General features: G+C 34.1%; 1 protein-coding gene across 2 annotated transcripts; it reads left to right on the top strand.

The window, feature by feature from the left end:
• The first annotated feature begins 7767 nt into the window (after positions 1 to 7767).
• LOC102667222 (uncharacterized) lies at positions 7768 to 21042 on the top strand. 2 transcript variants are annotated; one of them, XM_041006978.1, is made up of 11 exons: positions 7768 to 7942; positions 8055 to 8174; positions 9162 to 12497; positions 12856 to 13451; positions 13565 to 14300; positions 14674 to 14837; positions 15185 to 15631; positions 15720 to 15812; positions 16496 to 18138; positions 19643 to 20561; positions 20692 to 21042. In XM_041006978.1, exons 3-9 carry the CDS (start codon positions 9194 to 9196, stop codon positions 17243 to 17245), a joined length of 6090 nt encoding a protein of 2029 aa, XP_040862912.1. In that variant the 5' UTR covers positions 7768 to 7942; positions 8055 to 8174; positions 9162 to 9193; the 3' UTR covers positions 17246 to 18138; positions 19643 to 20561; positions 20692 to 21042. The 2 variants fall into 2 exon arrangements, with proteins under 2 accessions (XP_040862912.1, XP_006591044.1); XM_006590981.3 differs by having other exon boundaries at positions 20672 to 21042.
• Positions 21043 to 21752: the final 710 nt, after the last annotated feature.

Here is a 21752-nt window from a genome sequence, read left to right as displayed (position 1 = left end):
TATATTAATATTGGATCTTACTTGGCCAAGGCTAAAGATTCAAAGCTAGGGCCTGTGACTGATAAGTGTAGCCATTACTTATGTTCAATGCCAAATATAAAGGATGTTTAAGGATTATTATGTTATTCTTATTTCTTAAAAATTTTAAGAATGATGCACTTTCATTTTACCAATAGTGATGTATAAAAATATTTATAAAAGTCATTCCATCAAGCAAAAAAAGGTTTGGGCAAAGAAAATTGAAGGGAAAAAACATAAGTATGAAAAAGAAGAAAATGAAACATAATTCTAACCAGAGATAATTGAAAAGCCTGTTGACACTGGTTCTGTAAGAATTTGGTAATTATTCATAGTATATTCAAGACAATTTTCAACCATACTCTTGACATTGTTTACATTAGAAAAAAGATGTTAAAATATAATAGAATACAAAATGATGATAGAATCAAGATTGAAATATAGTACATAAACTATCATGAAAATCCTGAGTGACAGAGTAGATAGTTTTAAAAATCATTACTCATGGATACATGGTTCCATTAGAAGAATTCAAAGGCTACACACACGCACACACACACACTCCTTAGGTCATGGATTCATGATCTTTAGAGATATGCTCTCATCAAATCCTTGGATTCTAATAGTGAAAGGAAGTTGCAGTACATTCACTATTTTATGCATACAGTGAACTTGCTTCACTTATATAAAATAACTCCAGTTGTTGTTTTTTATGGTTGCAATGTTCCATGCAAGGCCCTAACTAAGGAACAACAAATGAAGGAGTTTTTTTTTGTCTATTTGTTTTAATAAGTCTCAGGCCTTAACATAGAATTTTTTATCTTTTTTTACTCCTAGTACTTGTCCTTTTGATAAAGTGAATGTTGTTTCTCAGTGCGTCAATTGACAATTTTGGGAAACGAAGGGCTTATTGTGAATTGGCAATGGCGAAGCTCAAAGAAGGGAATGTTGGTGCAACTTCAGAGATCTTCCAGGTAGTAGCATTTATGAGATTTGAAAAAAAAATTGGTTTTTTTTTTGGAGGACATTGCTGATTACTACCATAATTTGTGTTTAACATGTTACTACATGATGTCTTAGTAAGATTATAGTAGAGTTTTATTGTAGTAGTCTTGGTTTGTTGAAAGTGGAAAAAAATGAAAAATAAACCAATGTACATTGCTAGTAATTAATCTGAGGTCAAAACTTACATGTAATTCTTTATGTGCTTTTGGTGTTGTTCTATCTCCAATACCTCATGAACCTATGCTAACCTTTAAAGTAAACACTTATTATGCGGGTTATGAAGGTAAAAATTTAATTTTTAATTAGAGAACAACATCAAAAACACCCAAGAAATTGGGTTTACGTTTTTGTCATTTATCATTATTATAACGAAATATTTTTATCTTTCATTTTCCTATATGCTAATGTTTATGCCGATGAGGCAAAACAATTCAAGGTTTTGTTTTGTATGCAGAGAGCAGTGAATATTACTCCCATTATGGCACATAACCTATTTGAACTAAGCTGTAAACATTTTTGTTGTACAAGCTTGTGAGTTGTGTGACACCCTTTACTCCACACATATATGTACTAATAATAAAAGGAATAAGTATGCAAAATTAATTAAATTTTTTAAAACACATTTAAATAAAGCACTTCAAAAGAGTGAAAGACTCACATTCACTTCACTATTATCAAATAAAACTTGTCAGAAACATTTTTGGTTCAAAACATCATGTAATTAAAGAAAACTCATGCTCCAATGTCACATCAACATTGTGTCCCGACGTTCTTCAGTACAAGGTTCCTTAAAGCAATTCACCTAGTCATATGCTCCCACGAACACAAAGTTCAAGATAATCACAGGATCCAAACACAAATAACACGCGGGGAGTGAGTTATCACATTCCTAACTAATAGTGAGAAATAAGACAACATGTAGATATACATATCATATAAACGAAATACAACTTACTTAAACATAGCTCACGTCATTCCACCACTTTGTCGCATAACATCACATCACAACACAACACGTCTCATCATTTTTACATCATTCACGTACTCAAGGATCAAAACACAATATCACTAAATCAATTAATATCGATCAATACACAAACATTACGCAACAGATACACTAAGACTCAATCCTATATGCAACAGATACACTAAGACTCAATCCTATATGCAATGTGGTACAATGTCAGTGAAAAATCTCGTTAGGCGCTTAGGAGTACATGACAAGACAAACCACACACTAATAAGTCAGGTCACTCTCACTAGGTAAAATCATAAGGAGACCAGCCAGAGTCACGCTGGTTTGCGAGAATGCTCTAACCATGTGAGATTGACACAAAATTAAAGGAGCACTCAAATCGGGTGTATTTACCCCTAAGGCCTAAACATCGAAGAATCCATCAGGGTCTCTCCCTCCTGATTTAGGTCCAATCCAGAAAATATTTTAGCACACAAACTCTATCTATGAACTGTAGAAAACACACGACTCCTCAATTGTTCTCAAAATAATTTTATCTCGTTGTGCTTGTGATTAAACTTGTCAGGTCCCCACAGTAGTTCCCATCACAGTATTCATCGCACATTAACTCGTAACTCTTAAAGGGTCTTATAGTCGTGTGATTGTACAATTCATAGCTCACAACTAAGTGCACACAACATCTCAATGCACATATATATTGCAAGTCAATACATACTCAATTTATCACATACATTCGGTTTCAATCACAATGGTATAATCCAAATTTAACATATTATCACACCTTATAAATCATATACACTTTACCTATGAACCATGCAATACACACAACTACTCAATTGTTTTCAAAATCATTTTAACTCGTTATGCCTCAAAGTGATTCAACTCATCGAGTTTCCACAGTGGATCCTATCACAAAACTCACCGCGCAAAAATTCATCACCCTTGAATGGTCTTACAATTGTGTGATTGCACAGTTCATAGCTTACAACTCAATACATACATCTCAATACACATGTATCTCACCATTCATCACAGGTTCAATTTGTCAGTTACTCACAATTTGAATCACCATTTCATAATCTCAGTATAATAATTTATAGAAAATGCTTCTCATAACACGGGAAGTAAAATCCCTCAAATAATTCTACACAATCATATTAAAATCAATGAATCAAAATCATAGGTAAAAAACACAAAACATCAAGAGCACTCAAATTCATCAACCAATTCATATCAGGAATCAATTGGTCCGTCAAACACAACAATATTTTATTTATAATCATAAATGAAAATTATAATTCAATAAACATCCCAAAATAAACCCCAATTTAATCCTAAGGATCTCTACACATGTTCATTCTAACCCAAATTGCGATAAATTCATTCCTTACCTCTAAGCGGGCTCATGGGTGTAGTCAAATAGTAATAATGACATCTCTAGTGGTTTTGTGAGACTCCTCAAGTTTTTCCTTTGATTGTTCTGCTAGGATTTTCAAGCATCACAGAGAAAGAGAAGAGATTGTAGCCTCCAATTCATTGTCAATGTGCGAGACTAATTTCTCTCTGTAGGAACATTATTTCATAAATCCCAGCGGTGAGTCTGTGTGAAAATGAGTTACTAAGGTTGTGTTCTAATTTCACAATGATCCAACGATTAACAAGTCTAAAATTGTAGTTTTACTGGGACAAATTTGGGTGTATCCTGGAAAAGGTAAAGATCAGTGCGAGAGATATTTCTTCCACCGCAGAAATTTTCTTGAAAATCCCAACGATGGGTGTGTGCGGATGTAAGTTATGAACCCCATGTTCACATTTCATGACTATCCAACGGTTAAAGAGTTTGGGATCATCGTTTTACTGAGATAAGTTTGATTATATGTGGGAAAAAGAGAGGATTTTGAGAGGGGAGGAGGGAAAATGAACTTGAGAGGAAGAGAAAGCGTAAAAATGTTGAAAACTGACCTAATATGTCTCTATTTATAGCTAGGTTACTCTCAGCCTATTCTTTACTCTATTTATTTATTTATTTGTTTTATAAAAAAGAATTCTATTTTATTTCCTATTGAATGAATAAATAAAATATATTTTTTATTTTCTTTCAAACCATTATTTTAATTAAGTCATTTCTCCTTATTTATTTAATTATAAAAACCTCATCATTTTTCTAAAACTCTATTTGTTTTTAAATAAATTTTTTTTTTAATTTATTTTAAGAAAAATAGGGTGGTATAAGTTGTGACTGGTAGTACTAAAAATACCCCCACCATACCCCCTTTCCCCTTATCACAAACTTTGTCAAATACTATTGCTACTCTAGAACAATGATCTTTACTTAATCTACATTCTAGGGTAATTCAATCATATAATTACCTTACAAACCCTAAAATCAGAGAACATTGAGTTTGTTGAAGCTCTATATGAAGTAGATGGTCAATTAGCGCACATGTCTCAGCTTGGAGTAGAAAATGGTGGAGTTGCAACGGTGATCACAGAAGATAGTGATCTAATAGCATATGTCTATCCAGATGCAAGAACTCCTACAATACGGTCTCTATTTATTAAACAATAGATTTATAGATGTATAAATCCTACATCTAACTTTTGCTTGTTTTCATGCATTAGATCTTATTTTATCTCATAACATTATCAAAATAAATAAGAACTATTAAGCAAAAATATGAAATATTACAAATAAATCATATCTTGTAAAGTTATCATATTGATTAGTTAAGTCATTAGAGGATGTAGTTTCAACTTCATTCATTTGGAAAAACATAGAATTCTTGGTGAATTTCTACTCGAATCTTAGTTTAACAGGAGAATATCTACTTGACACAAGGAAAATTCAAATCCTTGAAGAGATTCAGGTGAGTTACCTTTGGTGATCCCATAGCTCAAACATATTAACAACCAGTTCTTTAAATCATACCTCAAGCTCAAGAATTAAAAACTGTTTGGAAATGTTAATTAGAGTTGATGTATACCAATTTCCCTGGTTTTATATCTTCTATTCAAGTTTCCAAAAAAAATAATACATTTGTAATACATACTATGATAACCAAAAGTTATTGTTGGATCAACATATATCTTGACATAGTTAGCATAATTCATATTCATTCATTGGTCTATACATTCAAACGTTAAGCATAAATATGCTACTTTAACCTTCTCTTCATCTTGTTTTTATATTTTTGTAATTCTTACATGTGTCTCAATCAGCAATATAGTTTCACAACTTTACTCTCCTTTAGCATGTTCCATGCCTCCCATAGTCCTACCATATTGTACTTGTATTTTCCACCAAAAAAAGAGGTATAAGGTATAATTCAATTGTTGATATCATAGTTTCTTCTTGCCAGTATGCTAACTAAGCTCGTGGGAATCATTTTTGTGTCAAATAGAACCTGAATAATCTGTTATGAAATCAATCATTTTCATATAAAAACCTTCTTCATTGTCTCATAACATGGCATATCAAATATACATTATTTAAAGTAAAAGCTCACCACAAATAGAGATTAAAAATACATTTGAAAAACTTTCCTTCTCATAATTAAAAGGACTTAACAATGACCTGCCAAATCCACATGGAAACAAATAACCATGAATAAAAGTAAAACCATTTTAAAACAAAAAATATACCAATTGGCATGCCAAAAATCTTGATCAAAATAATGCAAAATGTTATATCAATGAATTGATAAATTTATATAGAATAGCATATATGAAAAAAATGAGCAAGGAATAGCAAAGTTGTTACTCACCCATCGATTAATAATGATATCAATCTCTATGTTTGGTCTAAGCAGGTACCCATTTGTTTCATTTGATCATCATTTAGAAATTGCTTACTGGCAGAGGAGCATAGTATGACAAATTTCGCAGGGAAACTTTCTAATAATTTCAACCACTTTTCCTCTAGCCCATCCATTGATGGCTCTAGGACAAGGAAACTAGTACACAAAACCAGTTTCCCAAATTGCTTTTCTATGTAGTCTAACTAGGATTTAGATATTTCCAACCATGATCTAAACACTATTAATGAGCACTCACTAAAGGGCTGGAAAACTCGCTCATAATCAGTACAGTTTTTTCTTTTTGTGAAATGTTTTGAAGAGGAACATTAACTCCATGGCCACAAAGTCCTTCAGGGAAATGTTGGAGTTTTGAGGATATGTACCCTAATGAAGGCTTTTTAACATTCTCAAAAATGATGTTTCTTCGTTCAACATTAGCAACCTTTGAAGGCACAGTAATGTAATAATCAAATAGGGGAAATGAGAGACTGACCTAGCTACGACAATGACGACGACAATTGAATGGCGGCCGAAGATGTTCGACGATGGGGTGGGGTGGCGCAGAAGATACCTACGATGGAGACAGTGAGCTGAGCGAGGGAGGGCACAATGTAACGTGTGTAGGTTAGTATTGACTAAGGGCACGAGGTTGGGTTCACATGACTAAATGACTGGCAAGTCTAAGATGGTGTATTTCAAAAACATTGTGGAAAAAGGGGTATGCAATGTTCGAAGATGGGCTTTTGTAGAACCATTTTCGTTGACAAACTTCCTACTTACAAAAATGCCACTGCCTATAATACTACGACGGTTTCTGACGACCGACGTCGAAAGTGCGTATGAAATTTTTCTTTTTGTCTCCCTTATATATTTTCTTGTTTCCTTTTACTAATTAACACCTTCTTCCAACACCAAGCACGTCAATTGGTGTGGGGTTATTCCAGTTTAACAAGATATTTCAAGTTCGAGTCCTAGATATATAATTGCATTAAATACTCGGAGAAAGAATTTTATCGTTCATAGTGATCATACCTGACTCGAACATGATTGTCTCTAGTGGAAGATACTTGTGGTCTAAATAAAAAAAAAACACCTCCTTCCTCCTTTTATTTTGTGGATTCTATTTCTTTTGAATTCCCTTATATAAACTATTCTCATTGACCCTAAATCAAAGTCTTTGATCTTTGAGGCTATATAAAGTTTATCAAACATGCTTCTTGGACAAAGATGAAGTAGTTTGCGAGTAGTAATTTATGTTGAAATTCCTTGCAGTGACGGGGATCGTACTTGCTGCATAAAATGCTTTAAAAACATTAAAGTTGTTGTTCAATTTTCTTCACATAATGCTTTTGCCATGCACGGGGAGAAATTCTTGGTAGAAGAATTTTCATTTTCAAATTTTTGGCTGTGTTCAGTTTGGTGAGTACGTGTAAGAGAACTTAGGGTTAATTACATGGCACGGATATCCCAAACATTTGAAACGACACAAAACATTTCTCTAAGCATTTTATGTAGCAAGATAAAAATGATGTAGCAGGTCTTGCCACTAGAACGAGTGCTAACACAAATCGTTACTTGCAGGCTGCCTCGTTTTGTCTAAGAAGTGCATCTAAACTTGACAACCTCAAGACTTCTTAATTTAGAGTCAATAAGAATTGATTTATGTAAGAGGATTTAAAAGAAGCAGAACTAGCAATGTAAAAGGAAGAGAAAGATGTTGATAGGAAAAAAAATATTTTATATTATCAATGCATAGACATTAAACTTATTAATAATTGATAAAGTCACTAGATATTTTATGCGATTAAAAAAGAAAAAGACTATTACTTATTTTATTACCCAAAATCATGAGAGTAAAAAATAAGGCCAAGTCTTGGTCAACCAGTCCGCGTTTTAGGTAAAGCAACAGTATAATTATAATTTATAGAGAGAAGACCAAGACTTTAGCATTAGTACAATCAATAAGACAAAGACCCAAGACTTGGTTATTTTAGAATGAACAATGGAGTTGGCCTTGTGAGTGTGGGAGTGAGATTTGATTTGGTTCTTATTACTTAGCAGCATATTTGATTTGTTTTGTTGCTTTGAGGAATGGAATTCACCTCTGAAGGTAGTCCCAAGCTTGCATGCAAAATAGACAAAAAAGGTTGCTTTAGTTTGCAATTTTCATGTTCTTTATTAATTAATTAATTATTATCATCATTTTTTTTTTGAGTTTGCGTATCATATGTTTATGCCATAACTGTCCTTGATTTCAGCCTAGTCACTCCCCTTCACAGTCTCATGTACCAGATTTCGAAGTCATCAACACCTCTTTACTTTAATTCTCACCAAGTCAGCATTCTCTGCATGTATAGCAACAATATTTTAAAGAAGAGGTAAGCTTACTCATTTTTTCTCATTTCCTAGTTGCAATTTTTTGCTCAAGAATAAGCCATTAATAATTTCTTGCTTGAACTATTATTGAATCTCTTAAGTGATTACTTAAGTAATAAAATTATTTAAGTAATCTATGAAGTATTGATCAATATTTATTACTTTAAGGACTAAATTGAAGAGTTTTTTAATATTTGGAAACTAGTTAGCATGATTTCGAATACTTTAAAGGACTAAGTAGTTCTTTTCCCCACTTTAAGGACCACTTAGAAAGGGGTGTCTTAACAAGAAGTTTACTCTTTTGCTTAATTGGTCACAGGTCACAGCTCAAACAATAGTTATAAAGTGTTTTAAAAAGAGTGTCTTAAATAGTGACTTACTGTCACTCTTGGTAAACAATGCACATACTACATAGTAATCTTTCTGATACCATTTTCTTCAGAGCACTAACAATAACATGAGTGCATGTGCAATCTTTTTCACCTAATCTGAACTTAAATCACTACAAACACTCCCGTTAGCTACACCAAAATTTAATTTTGCAAAAGGTAGATACTATCTCAAATGTGTTATAACCTACAAATGTTGATGTAATTTTAAATAAATATTAAATGAATTTAATAATTAAAAAAAGTTTAAATTTTATATATAATGCACCATTTAGTTCTAGCTTTTGTTTAATATATTTTCTATTTTCTAGACTACTTTTTTTTCTACTTAACAATTCTTATGATTTCAGGAGTTGTTGGTTTAATATATTCTTATGAGGCTGCAAATTTGTGTCATTTAAGTACATGTTTGAATACTATTATTGTTTTTTTTTTGGTGGAGGGAGGGGAGAGCTTTTATTAAAACATAAAAGTTGTTTAAAAAAAATAGGATGTTCAACAATTTTGAACCATTTTTTATCCAACATTTAAGTATAAAACCTACTTTTATGATTGATTATAAAACTTACCATGTGGGATCGTCATCTCTCTTTTCTTCAGATTAATTAAGTGGCATTTAGTGGAGTAAATTGATGGAATTCCTTTACGGGTTTGCATCCTCTATTTCAAGAGACTTGGTATGTGGAGCAGTAAATCAATTACGTTATCCTTGTTGCTTTAACAATTTTGTTGAAGAGCTTGAAAAAGAAGAAGGCTATTTGATTGCAACAATAGATAGTGTCCAAAACCGTTTTGAACTCGCCAAGAAACAAACGAGAAAGGTTGCTGAAGTTGGTGATAAGTGGCTAAAGGATGCTAACATTGACGCAAACAAAGTGAATCAGTTGCTAAAAGAGGCCAGAACAAAAAAGAGTTCCTGTTTTGGGCACTGTCCAAATTGGATTTGGCGATATCAATTAGGAAAGAAGTTAGCAAATAGAAAAAGGAAACTTGAAAAGTGCATTGAAGAAGGTAGACAATATGTTGAAATTGAAAGCATTGCTACACTTCCTTTTGGCACACATGATTTTCTTTCAGAAAAAAGTTTGACTTTTGAGAGTAGACAGCCTGCTTATGAGCAACTAATGGAAGCACTGAAAGATGATGAGGTCGCCGTGATTGGATTGTATGGGATGGGGGGTTGTGGTAAAACCACATTAGCAATGGAAGTTAGGAAGAAAGTAGAAGCAGAACGTCTTTTTGATGAAGTGCTTTTTGTGCCTGTGTCTAGTACAGTACAAGTTCAAAGGATTCAAGAAAAGATTGCAAGTTCAATGCAGTATATATTTCCAGAAAACGAAGAAATGGAGAGAGCTCAACGCTTGTACACGAGACTAACTCAAGATAATAGGATTCTTGTGATTTTGGATGATGTGTGGGAGAAGCTTGATTTTGGTGCCATAGGGATTCCTTCCACTGAACATCATAAGGGTTGCAAGATTCTCATTACCACTCGATCAGAAGAAGTTTGTACTATGATGGACTGCCATAAAAAGATTCACCTGCCAATCTTAACAGATGGAGAAGCATGGAATCTTTTCCAAAAGAAAGCCCTTGTATCCGAAGGCGCATCTGATACCTTAAAGCATTTGGCAAGAGAGATTTCAGATAAGTGCAAAGGATTGCCTGTTGCCATTGCAGCTGTTGCTAGTAGCTTGAAGGGCAAAGCTGAGGAGGTGTGGAGTGTTACATTGATGAGATTCACAAGTTCGAAACCAGTGAATATTGGAAAGGGTTTGCAGAATCCTTACACGTGCCTACAGTTAAGCTATGATAATTTGGATTCTGAAGAAGCCAAATCACTTTTCCTGTTGTGTTCTGTATTCCCAGAGGATTCTCACATTCCAATAGAACTTCTAACAAGATTTGCAATTGGGTTGGGTTTTGTTGGAGAAGTTTGCTCATATGAAGAGGCCAGAAATGAAGTGATTGTAGCCAAAATTAAGCTCACGAGTTCTTGTTTATTGTTGTGTGTGGATGATAAAAGGGTCAAAATGCACGACTTAGTTCGCTATGTAGCCCGCAGGATAGCAAAGAATGAGAATAAGATGATTGAGTGTGCATTGGAAAAGGATGCGACTTTGGAGCATAATTCAGTGAGATATTTGTGCAGTAAAAAAATTCCAGATGAACTAGACTGTTCCAATCTTGAGTTTCTGTATTTATATACAAATTTGGATGTATCAGATGGAATTTTCAAAGGCATGAGAATGCTTAGAGTTTTGTTTCTTTGCAATAAGGATAGGTACAGAAGGCCATTGTTGTCAATGTCATTAAAATCATCAACAAATCTTCGTTGTGTACTCCTACGCAACTGGGAATTAGGCGACATCTCATTTTTGGGCGATGTTAAGAAACTTGAAAGTCTTACATTACATAATTGTTCATTCCTTGAATTACCAGATGTTGTTGCTACACAATTGACAAGCTTGAGATTGTTGGATTTGTCAGAATGTGACATGAAACATAGTCCTTTTGAAGTGATTGGAAGACTCCCACAATTAGAAGAGCTGTACTTTGCTGATCATAGATCAAAATGGGATTTCTACAATGAACATGCTGCTGAATTCTTCCAAGAGTTTAGAGTTCCCCAAGCATTGCAAAGGTATCACATACAATTAGGAAACATGTTTGCTGGTTTTCAAGAGGAGTTTCTTAATCGTCACAGAACCTTATTTCTTAGTTATTTGGATCTATCTAATGCAGCATTTAAGGATTTGGCCAAAAAGGCAGAGGTTTTGTGTCTAGCAAATATTGAGGGAGGTGCAAAAAATATTCTCCCCGACATATTTCAAATAGAAGGAGGTATGAGTCATTTGATTGAGCTTTTGATACGTGACTCTGAGAAGATAGAGTGTTTGATTGACACTAGTCATCATTTGAGCGAGGTAGGAGCTATCTTCTCCAACTTGCATTGCCTAAGAATTGAGCGCATGAAGCATATGGGAGCCTTATACCATGGTTCTCTACCTCCTAGGTGCCATTTTGAGAAATTAAAGGACTTGTACTTAAGTCATTGTCCAAAGCTGATATGCCTTTTCACTCTTGAGGTTGCTCAAAATCTGGTACAGTTGGAAAAATTAGAAATAATATCCTGTCCTGGACTGAAGCATATAGTGACTGATGATGACAAAGAGGAGATAAGTACAAATGATAAAAGGTTGTTGTTCCGAAAATTAAAACGGCTCCATGTCAGAGAGTGCGACAAGTTAAAATATTTGATCCCAATCACTTTTGCTCATGGCCTTGTACAATTAGAGAATTTGGAAATTGTATCTAATAGTGAGTTGAAATACCTGTTTGGCCATTGCACAAAAGGAGATCATCTGGCTGGTCAGAATCAAAATGAACTTAAGATTGAGCTTACTGCCTTAGAAGAGCTTACTCTTATCATGTTGCCAGAGATCATCAGCATTTGTCCTGAAGTTTGTTATCCAACATGGCCATTGCTTCGTCAGTTTACATTGCAGAATTGTCCAGGATTCTCCATTGTGTCTATCAATACTTGCTTGGCTTTTCATAACAATGACATAATTAATGAAGCTTCATATCTAACAGTGCAAAATATAAAAGAAGTCCGGGTCAATAACTGTGAGTTAGAAGGTATCATGCAGCTGGCAGAACTATCCATTGATGGAAAACAAGATCCATTGATATCTTGTTTGGAAATGCTGTATTTAGAGAATCTGCCTCAATTGAGGTATATATGTAAAGGAGATAAAAAATCCTTGAACCTCCTCCAAAATCTTCAACAAATGGAGGTAAGTGGATGCAGAAAATTAAAGTCCATCTTTTCAGCATGTATCTCTGGAGGCCTACCTCAACTGAAAGAGCTGAAAATTGAAAATTGCAGTCAGCTACAACAAATCATTGAGGATAAGGAGCCTCAAAACCCAGGTAAACATCTCACCATCTTTGTGTGTTAGAATTGAAAGTTGTTAAATCTTTGTACCAGAACCAAATGATAAATTTCAGATATATTTCTTAAAACTGAAAGTTGTTTGTTAAAATGGATTTACATAAAGTGTGTTTTGGAAGATTGGTGTAGTGTAAATTCTCTAAAATAAATTGTACGTTTTAAATTAAAGAACAAATCCTTTTTTTCCTGCTCTTGCTAACTGTCAATGGAAATTAATAAGGATCCATTTGAAATTTGCTTAATGAACATATATAGTAGATGCAGTGTTTATATATGTATATATATTGCATCTAACATGCAGGAGCACTATGCTGCTTCTGTTTAACTGTTTTTCAGGATCATTCAATCTTCCCAACCTTACTAGGCTAACGCTAAAATCTTGTCCAATTTTGGGTTCATTGTTCTCAGCATCCACAGCTGAAACCTTGACTTCATTGGAAGAATTGACAATAGAAGATTGCCATGGTTTGAAGCATATACAAATTTATGGAAGAGCTCATACAAATAAAAAAGAAGTGATTCAAGATGATCATGACTTTCAGAGTTATGTGCCATTTTTTCCAAGTTTGAAAAAGTTGAGTATTATGAGATGCCACTTACTGGAGTATGTATTCTCCATCTCATTTGCCAGAGGCATGAGGAAATTGGAAATTATAGAAATCAGAGAGGCTCCTGAGTTGAGACATGTATTTGGTCAGAACATTCATTCTTCCCAGCAATACCAAAGCAAGTTTCAAATTGAGTTTCCTGTTTTGGAAAGAGTGACACTCCATAGTACACCAAATATGATTGGCATTTTCCCAGAAAATTATTCTGCAACATGCTCATCTTTGCAATTGCTTGTCATGAACAATATTGGGCTGTCCACTCTATCTATCAATAATTTGAAGGTTGATTTAGAAGCTACACATTCAGATCATAGTTCTAAAACGGTATGACTCTCTTTCTGCCTTATAAGCATGCAGCTATTTCTATTAGTCACTTCTCTTAAAATGTGAAATATTTAATATTTGTATCGGACTTGATGGCTAGTATGCTTTTACAGGATTCAAGGGTAATGAGTATGACAACTAAGCAAAAGTTAGCATCTGTTATTATTGAGAACTCGGAAATCAAAGAAATTTTCAATCTGGAGGGATTTCCTATCAATGGACAACAAATGACTTTGTGGATACAAGTCCTAGAGTTAGTTAATTTACCAAAGCTAAGGTATATATGGAAGAGTTCCAAACATTTTGTGTGCCTTCAAGTTCAACATCTTCATGAACTACACATTTGCAACTGTCCAAAACTAAAGGTTATCTTCTCTGTCTCTATCTTGAGAATGCTACCTCTGTTAAAGATCCTCATTGTAAAACATTGTGAGGAATTGGAGCAAATCATTGAGGATGATAAAGAAAATGGAAATGGATCAAATCCTCAATCCCCAAAAGTATGCTTCTCACATCTTAAACTCCTTCTTGTCTCACACTGCAACAACTTAAAGCATCTGTTCCTTATCTCCATTTACCACGAGTTTCCAGAACTAGAGCATCTGATCCTAAATCAAAATACTCGACTAGTGCAAGTGTTTCAAGGTGAAACAGGTGTGAGAGAAGGGAGGGTGGAGGTTTTGCTTCCGAAACTGAAACATGTTGTATTAATGCAACAGCCAAACCTCATAAATTTATGTGATGGGATTGAATTTCAGACTGTGATCAATCTTCTTGTGCACGATTGTCCAAAGTTCTCACTAACTTCAACAACTACTGTCGAGGACATGCTGCGGACCTCTAATTCTGGTAAGCATTATACAGTACTATTATTTGTTAGGAAGTCTCACATCGCCTGTCTCAATTCTCAGGATGCAGCTTATATATCTATTGGACAAATTCATTTATTGTTAATTTGTTTTAAGCTGAAATCTAACACTATTATGGTGAATTCAGTACCCCTACATTTAGTGCTAGATCCTTTCATAAACTATCTGACACATTTCACTTTCAGTAAGTTTAACCTTCAAATTGCTTGAGATTTATATATGGAAATAGGTATCATCTCAATGTTTTAACAGGTGATATATCTTTTTTTGGAGGGAGAGGGTGGTGTTGTTCTCTTCCTTTTTTATGATTTAGCCTTCTTAAAATTCCTAATTCTTAAAAATTGTTATTTTAGATAAGGAAATTGATTTCTATCTCCGTCCTCAATTACTCAACATAAGTGGTATCACAACAAAAGGCTTTGATGTCCTTACCTCAAAGAAAGAAAACAAAGGGACAAAAGACTTGCAATCATGGGACCAGAGACTTCCACTTATTCCTATACCAAACTTGATGAAGGTAAGGAATAGCTCTTTTTTTATTTTTTTATTTTTAACTCTCTTATGAAACTAAATTAGATGGAGAAAAATTTAATTAAACTCTTGTGCCATCATTAACCATCATTACACAAAGCAAAAATGGATAACATCATAGTCTAGGATAATACATAAAGAATGAAATTCATCCAAAGTCTCAAATACATCTACATAATGAGTCAAGTTTTGAGGACATCCAACAAGTGCTTGAACTTGAAGAAAAAATAGTAACCATGGAACTTTCTCAAATTACTATTGTTCCATGTTCCAATTTTCAAGGCCATAAATTCAAAACAAATTCAAACATATTCTTCCTGCTGTGATGTACAGAGTATTGAGGATGTAGTGAAAGATTGGATTCAGGAGGAGGCTCCATCAGAGGAAGTTAAGAAAGAAACTTTGTCCATTGGTGTAGAAGGTGCTGGCTTGGATGGTGTTGTTGTGGCTCACACCAAGCCTAGTGGTGCGGAGATGGTATCGGATTTCTGGGTGGTTGAACAAGGTGATAGGCCTAATCAACACAGGAGAGGAACTTCATCATGTCAGAGGATTCAGAATCTTGATGATAGCATCCAAGAAGAATCTAACTTGCTTGATAAAGAAGGTGAAGTAGGTGTTGTTTCTAAGAACAGCATTGTGGCTCAAAGAAATGAAAAACCAGAGATGGAAATTGCTTCAGAGAAACCAGCAATAGTAAATTCCTTAACTAACTTGGAACTGGTTGAAGGGGCATCTCTAAGTTATTTGGATATTCCTCTACATAAAACACACTCAAATGTGAGTCTACTTAATCTTTTTCTAAAGTACTGGATGAAATAAAAGCATCAAGATTAATGCTTTTAGACTTGTTCAATACTTTGTGCAGGGGTTGGTGGATGGACAATCGATGAGTGAACCGTTTTATATGAACCAACAAAAGCTACTTGGAGAAATAGCAAGTACCGTTGAAATTCCTCAGGTAAATAATGCCATACCACCTAACTATATATATGTATGTACTTTAAAAAATATAGCAGGAAAATAATAGTTGTAGAAACCAAGGACCGAAAGGACTGAAAAAATTAACAATAATGTATTCAGTGATTCAGAAACAACGAACTCATCACTAGCATCGTTACTTGTTCTTCTTCACAAGTCATAACACTGATATGCTTATTGTCATTTTCAAAATGGAAAATCATACTCCAAGGTTGCATATCTTTTTTTCTTGTTCAGAGTATTAAGAGAGTTTCTGAAGAGGGAACCATATTAAATAATGCCAATATGATGACAACTTCATCAATTCATTCTGAATTTGCTAGCTCATAGTCAGACCAATTAGTTACTTCTCAATGTAAATCATATCTACATGTAAGTTTATTGTATGCAATTGACCTTTCCAACATTTTGATCAACTTAAAACCAATGTTTCCTTTCTGAGGTAATATGTGCCGCAGGAGCGGAATCCAAAAAATGGGAAGTACTGAATTGCAACTAAGAGTTTATAATTTCATGAATTTGTTACCATCACATGACACACTCATAGTTTAATTTATTACACTTGTAATCAAAATTGTTGTAAGCAACTAGGTGCTTTACAACTGTTGTAGCTTGATGCTAATGTGTTGTCTTTTCTGTTATGTTTTCTCTTATTCTTCCCAGAGTGAAATTATGCCCAGCCAAACTGAAACATACACTGCTAAAGAAAGTGAAGGCCATACTATAAATATTCTAGACTTTGTAGCCAATGATCTCATGAGTTTATTTCAACCTGTGGAATATGATGGTGAAGGCCATGTAACCGAAGATAACCAGGTTGTAAAGGTCCTTGCAGACCTTGAAAGGTGTCTAAAGATGCCACTGAAGGACATAGCTAGCTCTGAGACTGACAGCCTCCTTCTTTTAACTGCTCTTAACTTTTTGTCCAATCTTCCTTTAAAAGATGTAACTCTCTCAGATGGACTTAAAGATATTGTAGACTCTATGCACACACAGTTCCCAAGCATTCTATGTTCCTTCAAGCAAGCCTTTGCCACCACTGACAAGTTGGAAGCACATGAAGCTCACCAGAATGTGGTAGCTGTTACTCTTGCTTCCAAAATATCTGGGGCGAAGAATTTTATGGATGAAGGTCAACAGAAGGAAGCGGTTTTGAAGGAACGAATCACTAGGTTGAAGAAAGAAATAAAAGATTGTGAGGCTGACTTATCATCTCTTCAAGAGGAAAAGAAGAAATGCATTGCAGAAACTATACGGTACAAAGAGGAGTTTGAAAATGTGAGGAAAGAAAAATCTCAAATGGTGGAAGATCAAAGAAAAGTTCGGCAAGAATTATTTGAGGTCGGTTATAAATGGTCAGCTCTGTGTAGCCGATTTGCACACAATCGCATTGTTTCTAGAAATCTCTCTTGAGTTTTCTTGTTTGTCAGAAAGAAAGCTTTTGCTGCTCATAATGGTTTTATCTAGTTCATGCACGCAGAGGATGTATGTAGTGTCATACCAAAAAAAAAAAAAGAAAAACTCTTTTGTGAATTTGTCCTGTTTATTGCTTTTCTAAACTATCAAATTTGTTATGTTTTGGAGGCTACTGTATTATTAATTGTTTTCTCAAATTTTATGCTGAATAACGCTTAACTGAATGGTAGAGCTGCTGCAACTACTACAGAGATGCAATTGGTTTCTGGTAGTGTATGCTTCGATTCTCGTGGCTTGGTTAACTCGTGTTGTGATTGCAAAGAAACTGAAGGAAGGCTTAGAGGTTTTTCTGATGATAACTAGAGGTTAGGCAAATAAGGTGCGCAAGTGTTGGCCATCTCTTAACAACCAGTATGAGGCTGATAGCAGAGAAAGAAAAAAACAAAATTCTTCAAATACTTATCGCCTCAATGTTGGGGAAAGATCACAAACAACAACAACAACAACAACGACAACAACAACAACAACAAGTGAAAGCAAAGTGGATCACTTTTCCTTCTGTGCAAATAATGATAGGTTCTTGAAACATCTCAGTCAACAAATGATAATTAGCAAATAATAGGATGCACAGGACAGAAATAGAAAATCAACGGGAATCAAATTAGTTTTTAACATGGAAAAATGTGAGGGAAAAACTCTCGAGATCAAGTAAAGATTAATGGTACACCACAAGTCCTCTTAGAAATATCAGGGATCAATAGAAAATTGCTCTTCACCTATAGTGCAGATAACAGCACAATGAAAATTACTCTTCACGAGAATATAGAAACACATTCGGAGGAGAAAAGACCAATGTGGCTGATGTTATCTGCTGTTTGCAGCATTTACAGGTCTGGCATTCACTCTGTAAAAATGTTTTGAACCATTGTATTTGTTAATTTATTTGGCTATTTACATGGAGCTATAGTTACTGTTCAGCTTGTTTGGTTTTAATTTGTTTATATATTGTGTCCAGAGGCTTCTTTATGGTCATTTTGAAAGCTTGTGATTATAGTAGCTGGAAGAATTTCGTGCTTAGTTGTTAGCAAGTCAAGTGAAGAGTTAAGACTGGAGGAGCTTTTCCAAGAGTCATTTAGAACTATGGTGTCATGTAGAGGTTTTATAAAACATCTGAAGTAAAAACCAATATGCTGTTTGGGAAGTCAAATCATTCATTTCCCAGTAATATCTTATTTTCTTTCATTGGCTTCAGCCACAAAAAGTTAGTGAGATCAGTTTACTTATTATTAACTTGTTTTTTAGTATCCCTTTTAATTGTCCCTTCTTATGGCTTTTTCTCTTTGATATTGCTACAGAAGAGAACAAGTTTTTGTTATCATCTAACAAATTCCAGCTTCAAAATCTGTATGCTCATCATCTAAAGTCATTGGTCTGTGAATTTGTAACAATTTTGACTTGAGTAAATAGTAGTTCACATGCATTGTAGCTTCTTGTTAAGCCGTGTTAAGAAAAAACTTAAGTCCCACATTAGCTAGAGATAAGGTCAAAATAAAGTATATAATTGAGAGACAATCCTTGCTCTTTGATTTAGCTTTTGGGGTTGAGTTAAGCTCAAACCCACGTTCAAAGCAGTTGCTCTTGTTTTTCATGGTCAACTTTGTAATACTGTTAAACTTTCCATATTTGTCTAATCTTTTAGGATTAAGTCAGAACTATGGTATTTCTTTTCTTCTTTGTATCCATGCTATGTGAAATCTGATAGCTATTCTTCTTTGGGACTTCCTTCAAGTTTTAGTGATTTTCAGTACCAATAACTTGTGACTGTTTTGTGCATAATTCTATTTGTTTAGATTAGAATAGTTGAAAGGGATTTAATTTTAAGTTAATCTGTTGCCTGAGCTGATTTCTAATTTTACTGAAGCACTTTCTAATTTTACAAGAGAATGGAAATATGATTAATTATCACATCTTGTATGATCTCTACTTTTCAGATTCCAACCGTCTGATATTCAGTCAATACTTACTCTTCTTATAGTCATTGTGATAAAAAGTTTGAAATGATTCTTCACATGTGCAGCTTGAAGGAAGCATCATATAGTAAATGATAATTTACTAAAAAATAGTTTATCTTTCTTAGGGAGCTGAATCTGGTTGTTACTCATTTGAAATCTGGTTTATTTGACACCTGAAGTCTGTGACAAATGCTCTGTGTAATCTGATAGCAATTCTTCTTTGGAGGGCTTTAATCTTAAGTTAATCTGTTGCCTAAACTGATTTCTCCATCTCTTGATTGTACCTAAGTGTTCTCATCTTTTTTAGTATAATTATGCTTTCTCTTTTAAATTTTTAGCTTGTTGTCACTGTTACATGGTTTCCTTTGTTATTTTACTGCAGCTCTTTATTTTTTCCGGACATATATCATTGAAATTACCACACCAGCTATTTCCGGAACTAATGCTACATTACCCGATACATCATCAACTGGGCATCGGGCTAAATGTAGAGTTTCCTGAGGAGCATCAGGTTAAATGTAGGAATTGTGGACAGTTAATTAAATATCGGTCTGGGACAAGTGCCATGTGTAATCATTTGGGTAGTTGTAATAAATTTTTTTTGATAAAGAAGCAATGAAAAGGCAAAGAAACTCGACAATTACAGAAGGGGTCAATGTTGATCCTTCGCCAATTATTAAGTTTGACCAAAATGTATGTCTAAAGATACTAGTGAAGATGCTTGTGAAGTTTGAGTTTCCTTTCCGATTTGTGGAGAATGAAGACTTTCGCGATCTTCTAATGTACTTGCAGCCAAGATTTGATGTCCCATGACGCAATACATTGAGGCGTGAAATTTGGGAACACTATGAACAGGAAAAGGGGAGGTTGAAAAATATGCTATAGAAGCGTTGCGGAAAGGTTTGTTTGACTACAGACACTTGGACTTTGAACCAAAATATCAACTACTGACGACACACTTTGTTGATACTGGAGGGAAGCTTCAAAAGAAAATTTTGAATTTTACTTAGATATCAGGACACAATATTGTTGCTACTGTTCGCATTTTCAACATTATCTTGTTTTTGCTAATGTCATTTTCTTTGAGTCTACTCCATTCTTCTTAGAGACTGTTGTCAGTCATGCACCTTTAGCTGATCAACCTTTTGTTCCCACTCTGGTCATTGTTGCTGCTCCACCGCCATTAATACATCTATAGGTGATTACACATACTGATCTCCCAGCATCATCTTTTGCTCCAATCGGCCCTCCAACAATGTCAATGCCTCCTACACCTGAACTTCCCATTGCCCTACGCAAAGGTATTCAGTCCCACTTACAATTCTAACCCTTTATATGCTTGTACTCTTGATTGTCACCTATTATCTCCTCATTTCTCTTTTATTCCCTGAATTTTGTGTCTATTCCTAAGCTAATCTGCACCGACGGCAGGCGGTGTTGGATGAAATGATTGCTTGACAGACCAGTGGCACATGAGAGTTGGTTCCTTTGCCTCCAAAAGAAACTATTGTTGGTTGTCACTGTGTATATAGTGAAGGTTGTACCGGATGATAGTATTGATCTATTCAAAGCCGGTTTGGTGGCTAAGGGCTACAACACAAATGAAAATATGTTTTCGTTATGGATTTTGTACATACTACGACACAAATGTATTTCTGTTGAAGTATAAGAAGTTCATATCAAATGTGAAAACGAAAACATGTTCCATGTACAAAATCAACAATGGAATACGTTTCTGTTGTGGATTTTATAGACTAAAATGTATTTTGTGTAATTGTATAGGAACTTAGTACAAAATTTAAAATGGAAACATGTTTCCGCTTACAAAATCAACAATGAAAATGTATTTTCTCATATAAAACCTACAACAGAATCACAATTTTGTTGCAGTCGAAAAACAGAGGAGAGGAAGGGAGAAGAGGGAGAGGCCGTGAGATTTGAATTGAGGGGTAAAAAAGTCTTTTTCATGGATTTATAAAATGTGTAGGGACCAATAACAAAGGTGGTAGGGGCAACAACAACTCCCCTAAACTATTTACTTAAATAGGCATCTTAAAAGATTTAAGCCTTACTTTTTAATGGCAAAAATGTGTTTTTAATCTTTATACTTTCAAATTAATTAATTTTGTCATCTATCTTTTGAAAAAGAAAAAAAAGTGAATGTAGTTCCTCTATGTGTTTGAACTTAGCATATTAGGCCAACAACTTAACCTATTTTTTTATGGGACTTATTAACTACATTAAAAAAAACAAAACATTTATTACAAAGATAGGTTAAATATGATTTTTGTTCTTGAAAAAGAGTCATTTTTATCCTTATTAATTACATTTCTCTGAGAAGAAAATTTATACCAATAATTTTAAAATCAATAATTTAAAATTAAATAAATGTTTTTCTATACTAAAATTAAGGTTAAATTATTACGAGTACTTTGATATTAGATGAAAATAAATTTTGGTTACCAATTTCCAATAAGTTAGCATCTCTTTCC

The sequence above is a fragment of the Glycine max genome, chromosome 11, assembly GCF_000004515.6.
Source record: "Glycine max cultivar Williams 82 chromosome 11, Glycine_max_v4.0, whole genome shotgun sequence".
Lineage (NCBI taxonomy): Eukaryota > Viridiplantae > Streptophyta > Magnoliopsida > Fabales > Fabaceae > Glycine > Glycine max.
This window is presented reverse-complemented; position numbering and strand designations above follow the sequence as displayed.

What these genes read in the sequence shown, in the direction of transcription:
- LOC102667222 (XM_041006978.1), top strand. Translation starts at nt 9,194, where the DNA reads ATGGAATTCCTTTACGGGTTTGCATCCTCTATTTCAAGAGACTTGGTA. An exon ending in GCTGCGGACCTCTAATTCTG is followed by an intron (nt 14,301 to 14,673) that starts GTAAGCATTATA and finishes TTGTTATTTTAG; the next exon opens with ATAAGGAAATTGATTTCTAT. An exon ending in TACATAAAACACACTCAAAT is followed by an intron (nt 15,632 to 15,719) that starts GTGAGTCTACTT and finishes TACTTTGTGCAG; the next exon opens with GGGTTGGTGGATGGACAATC.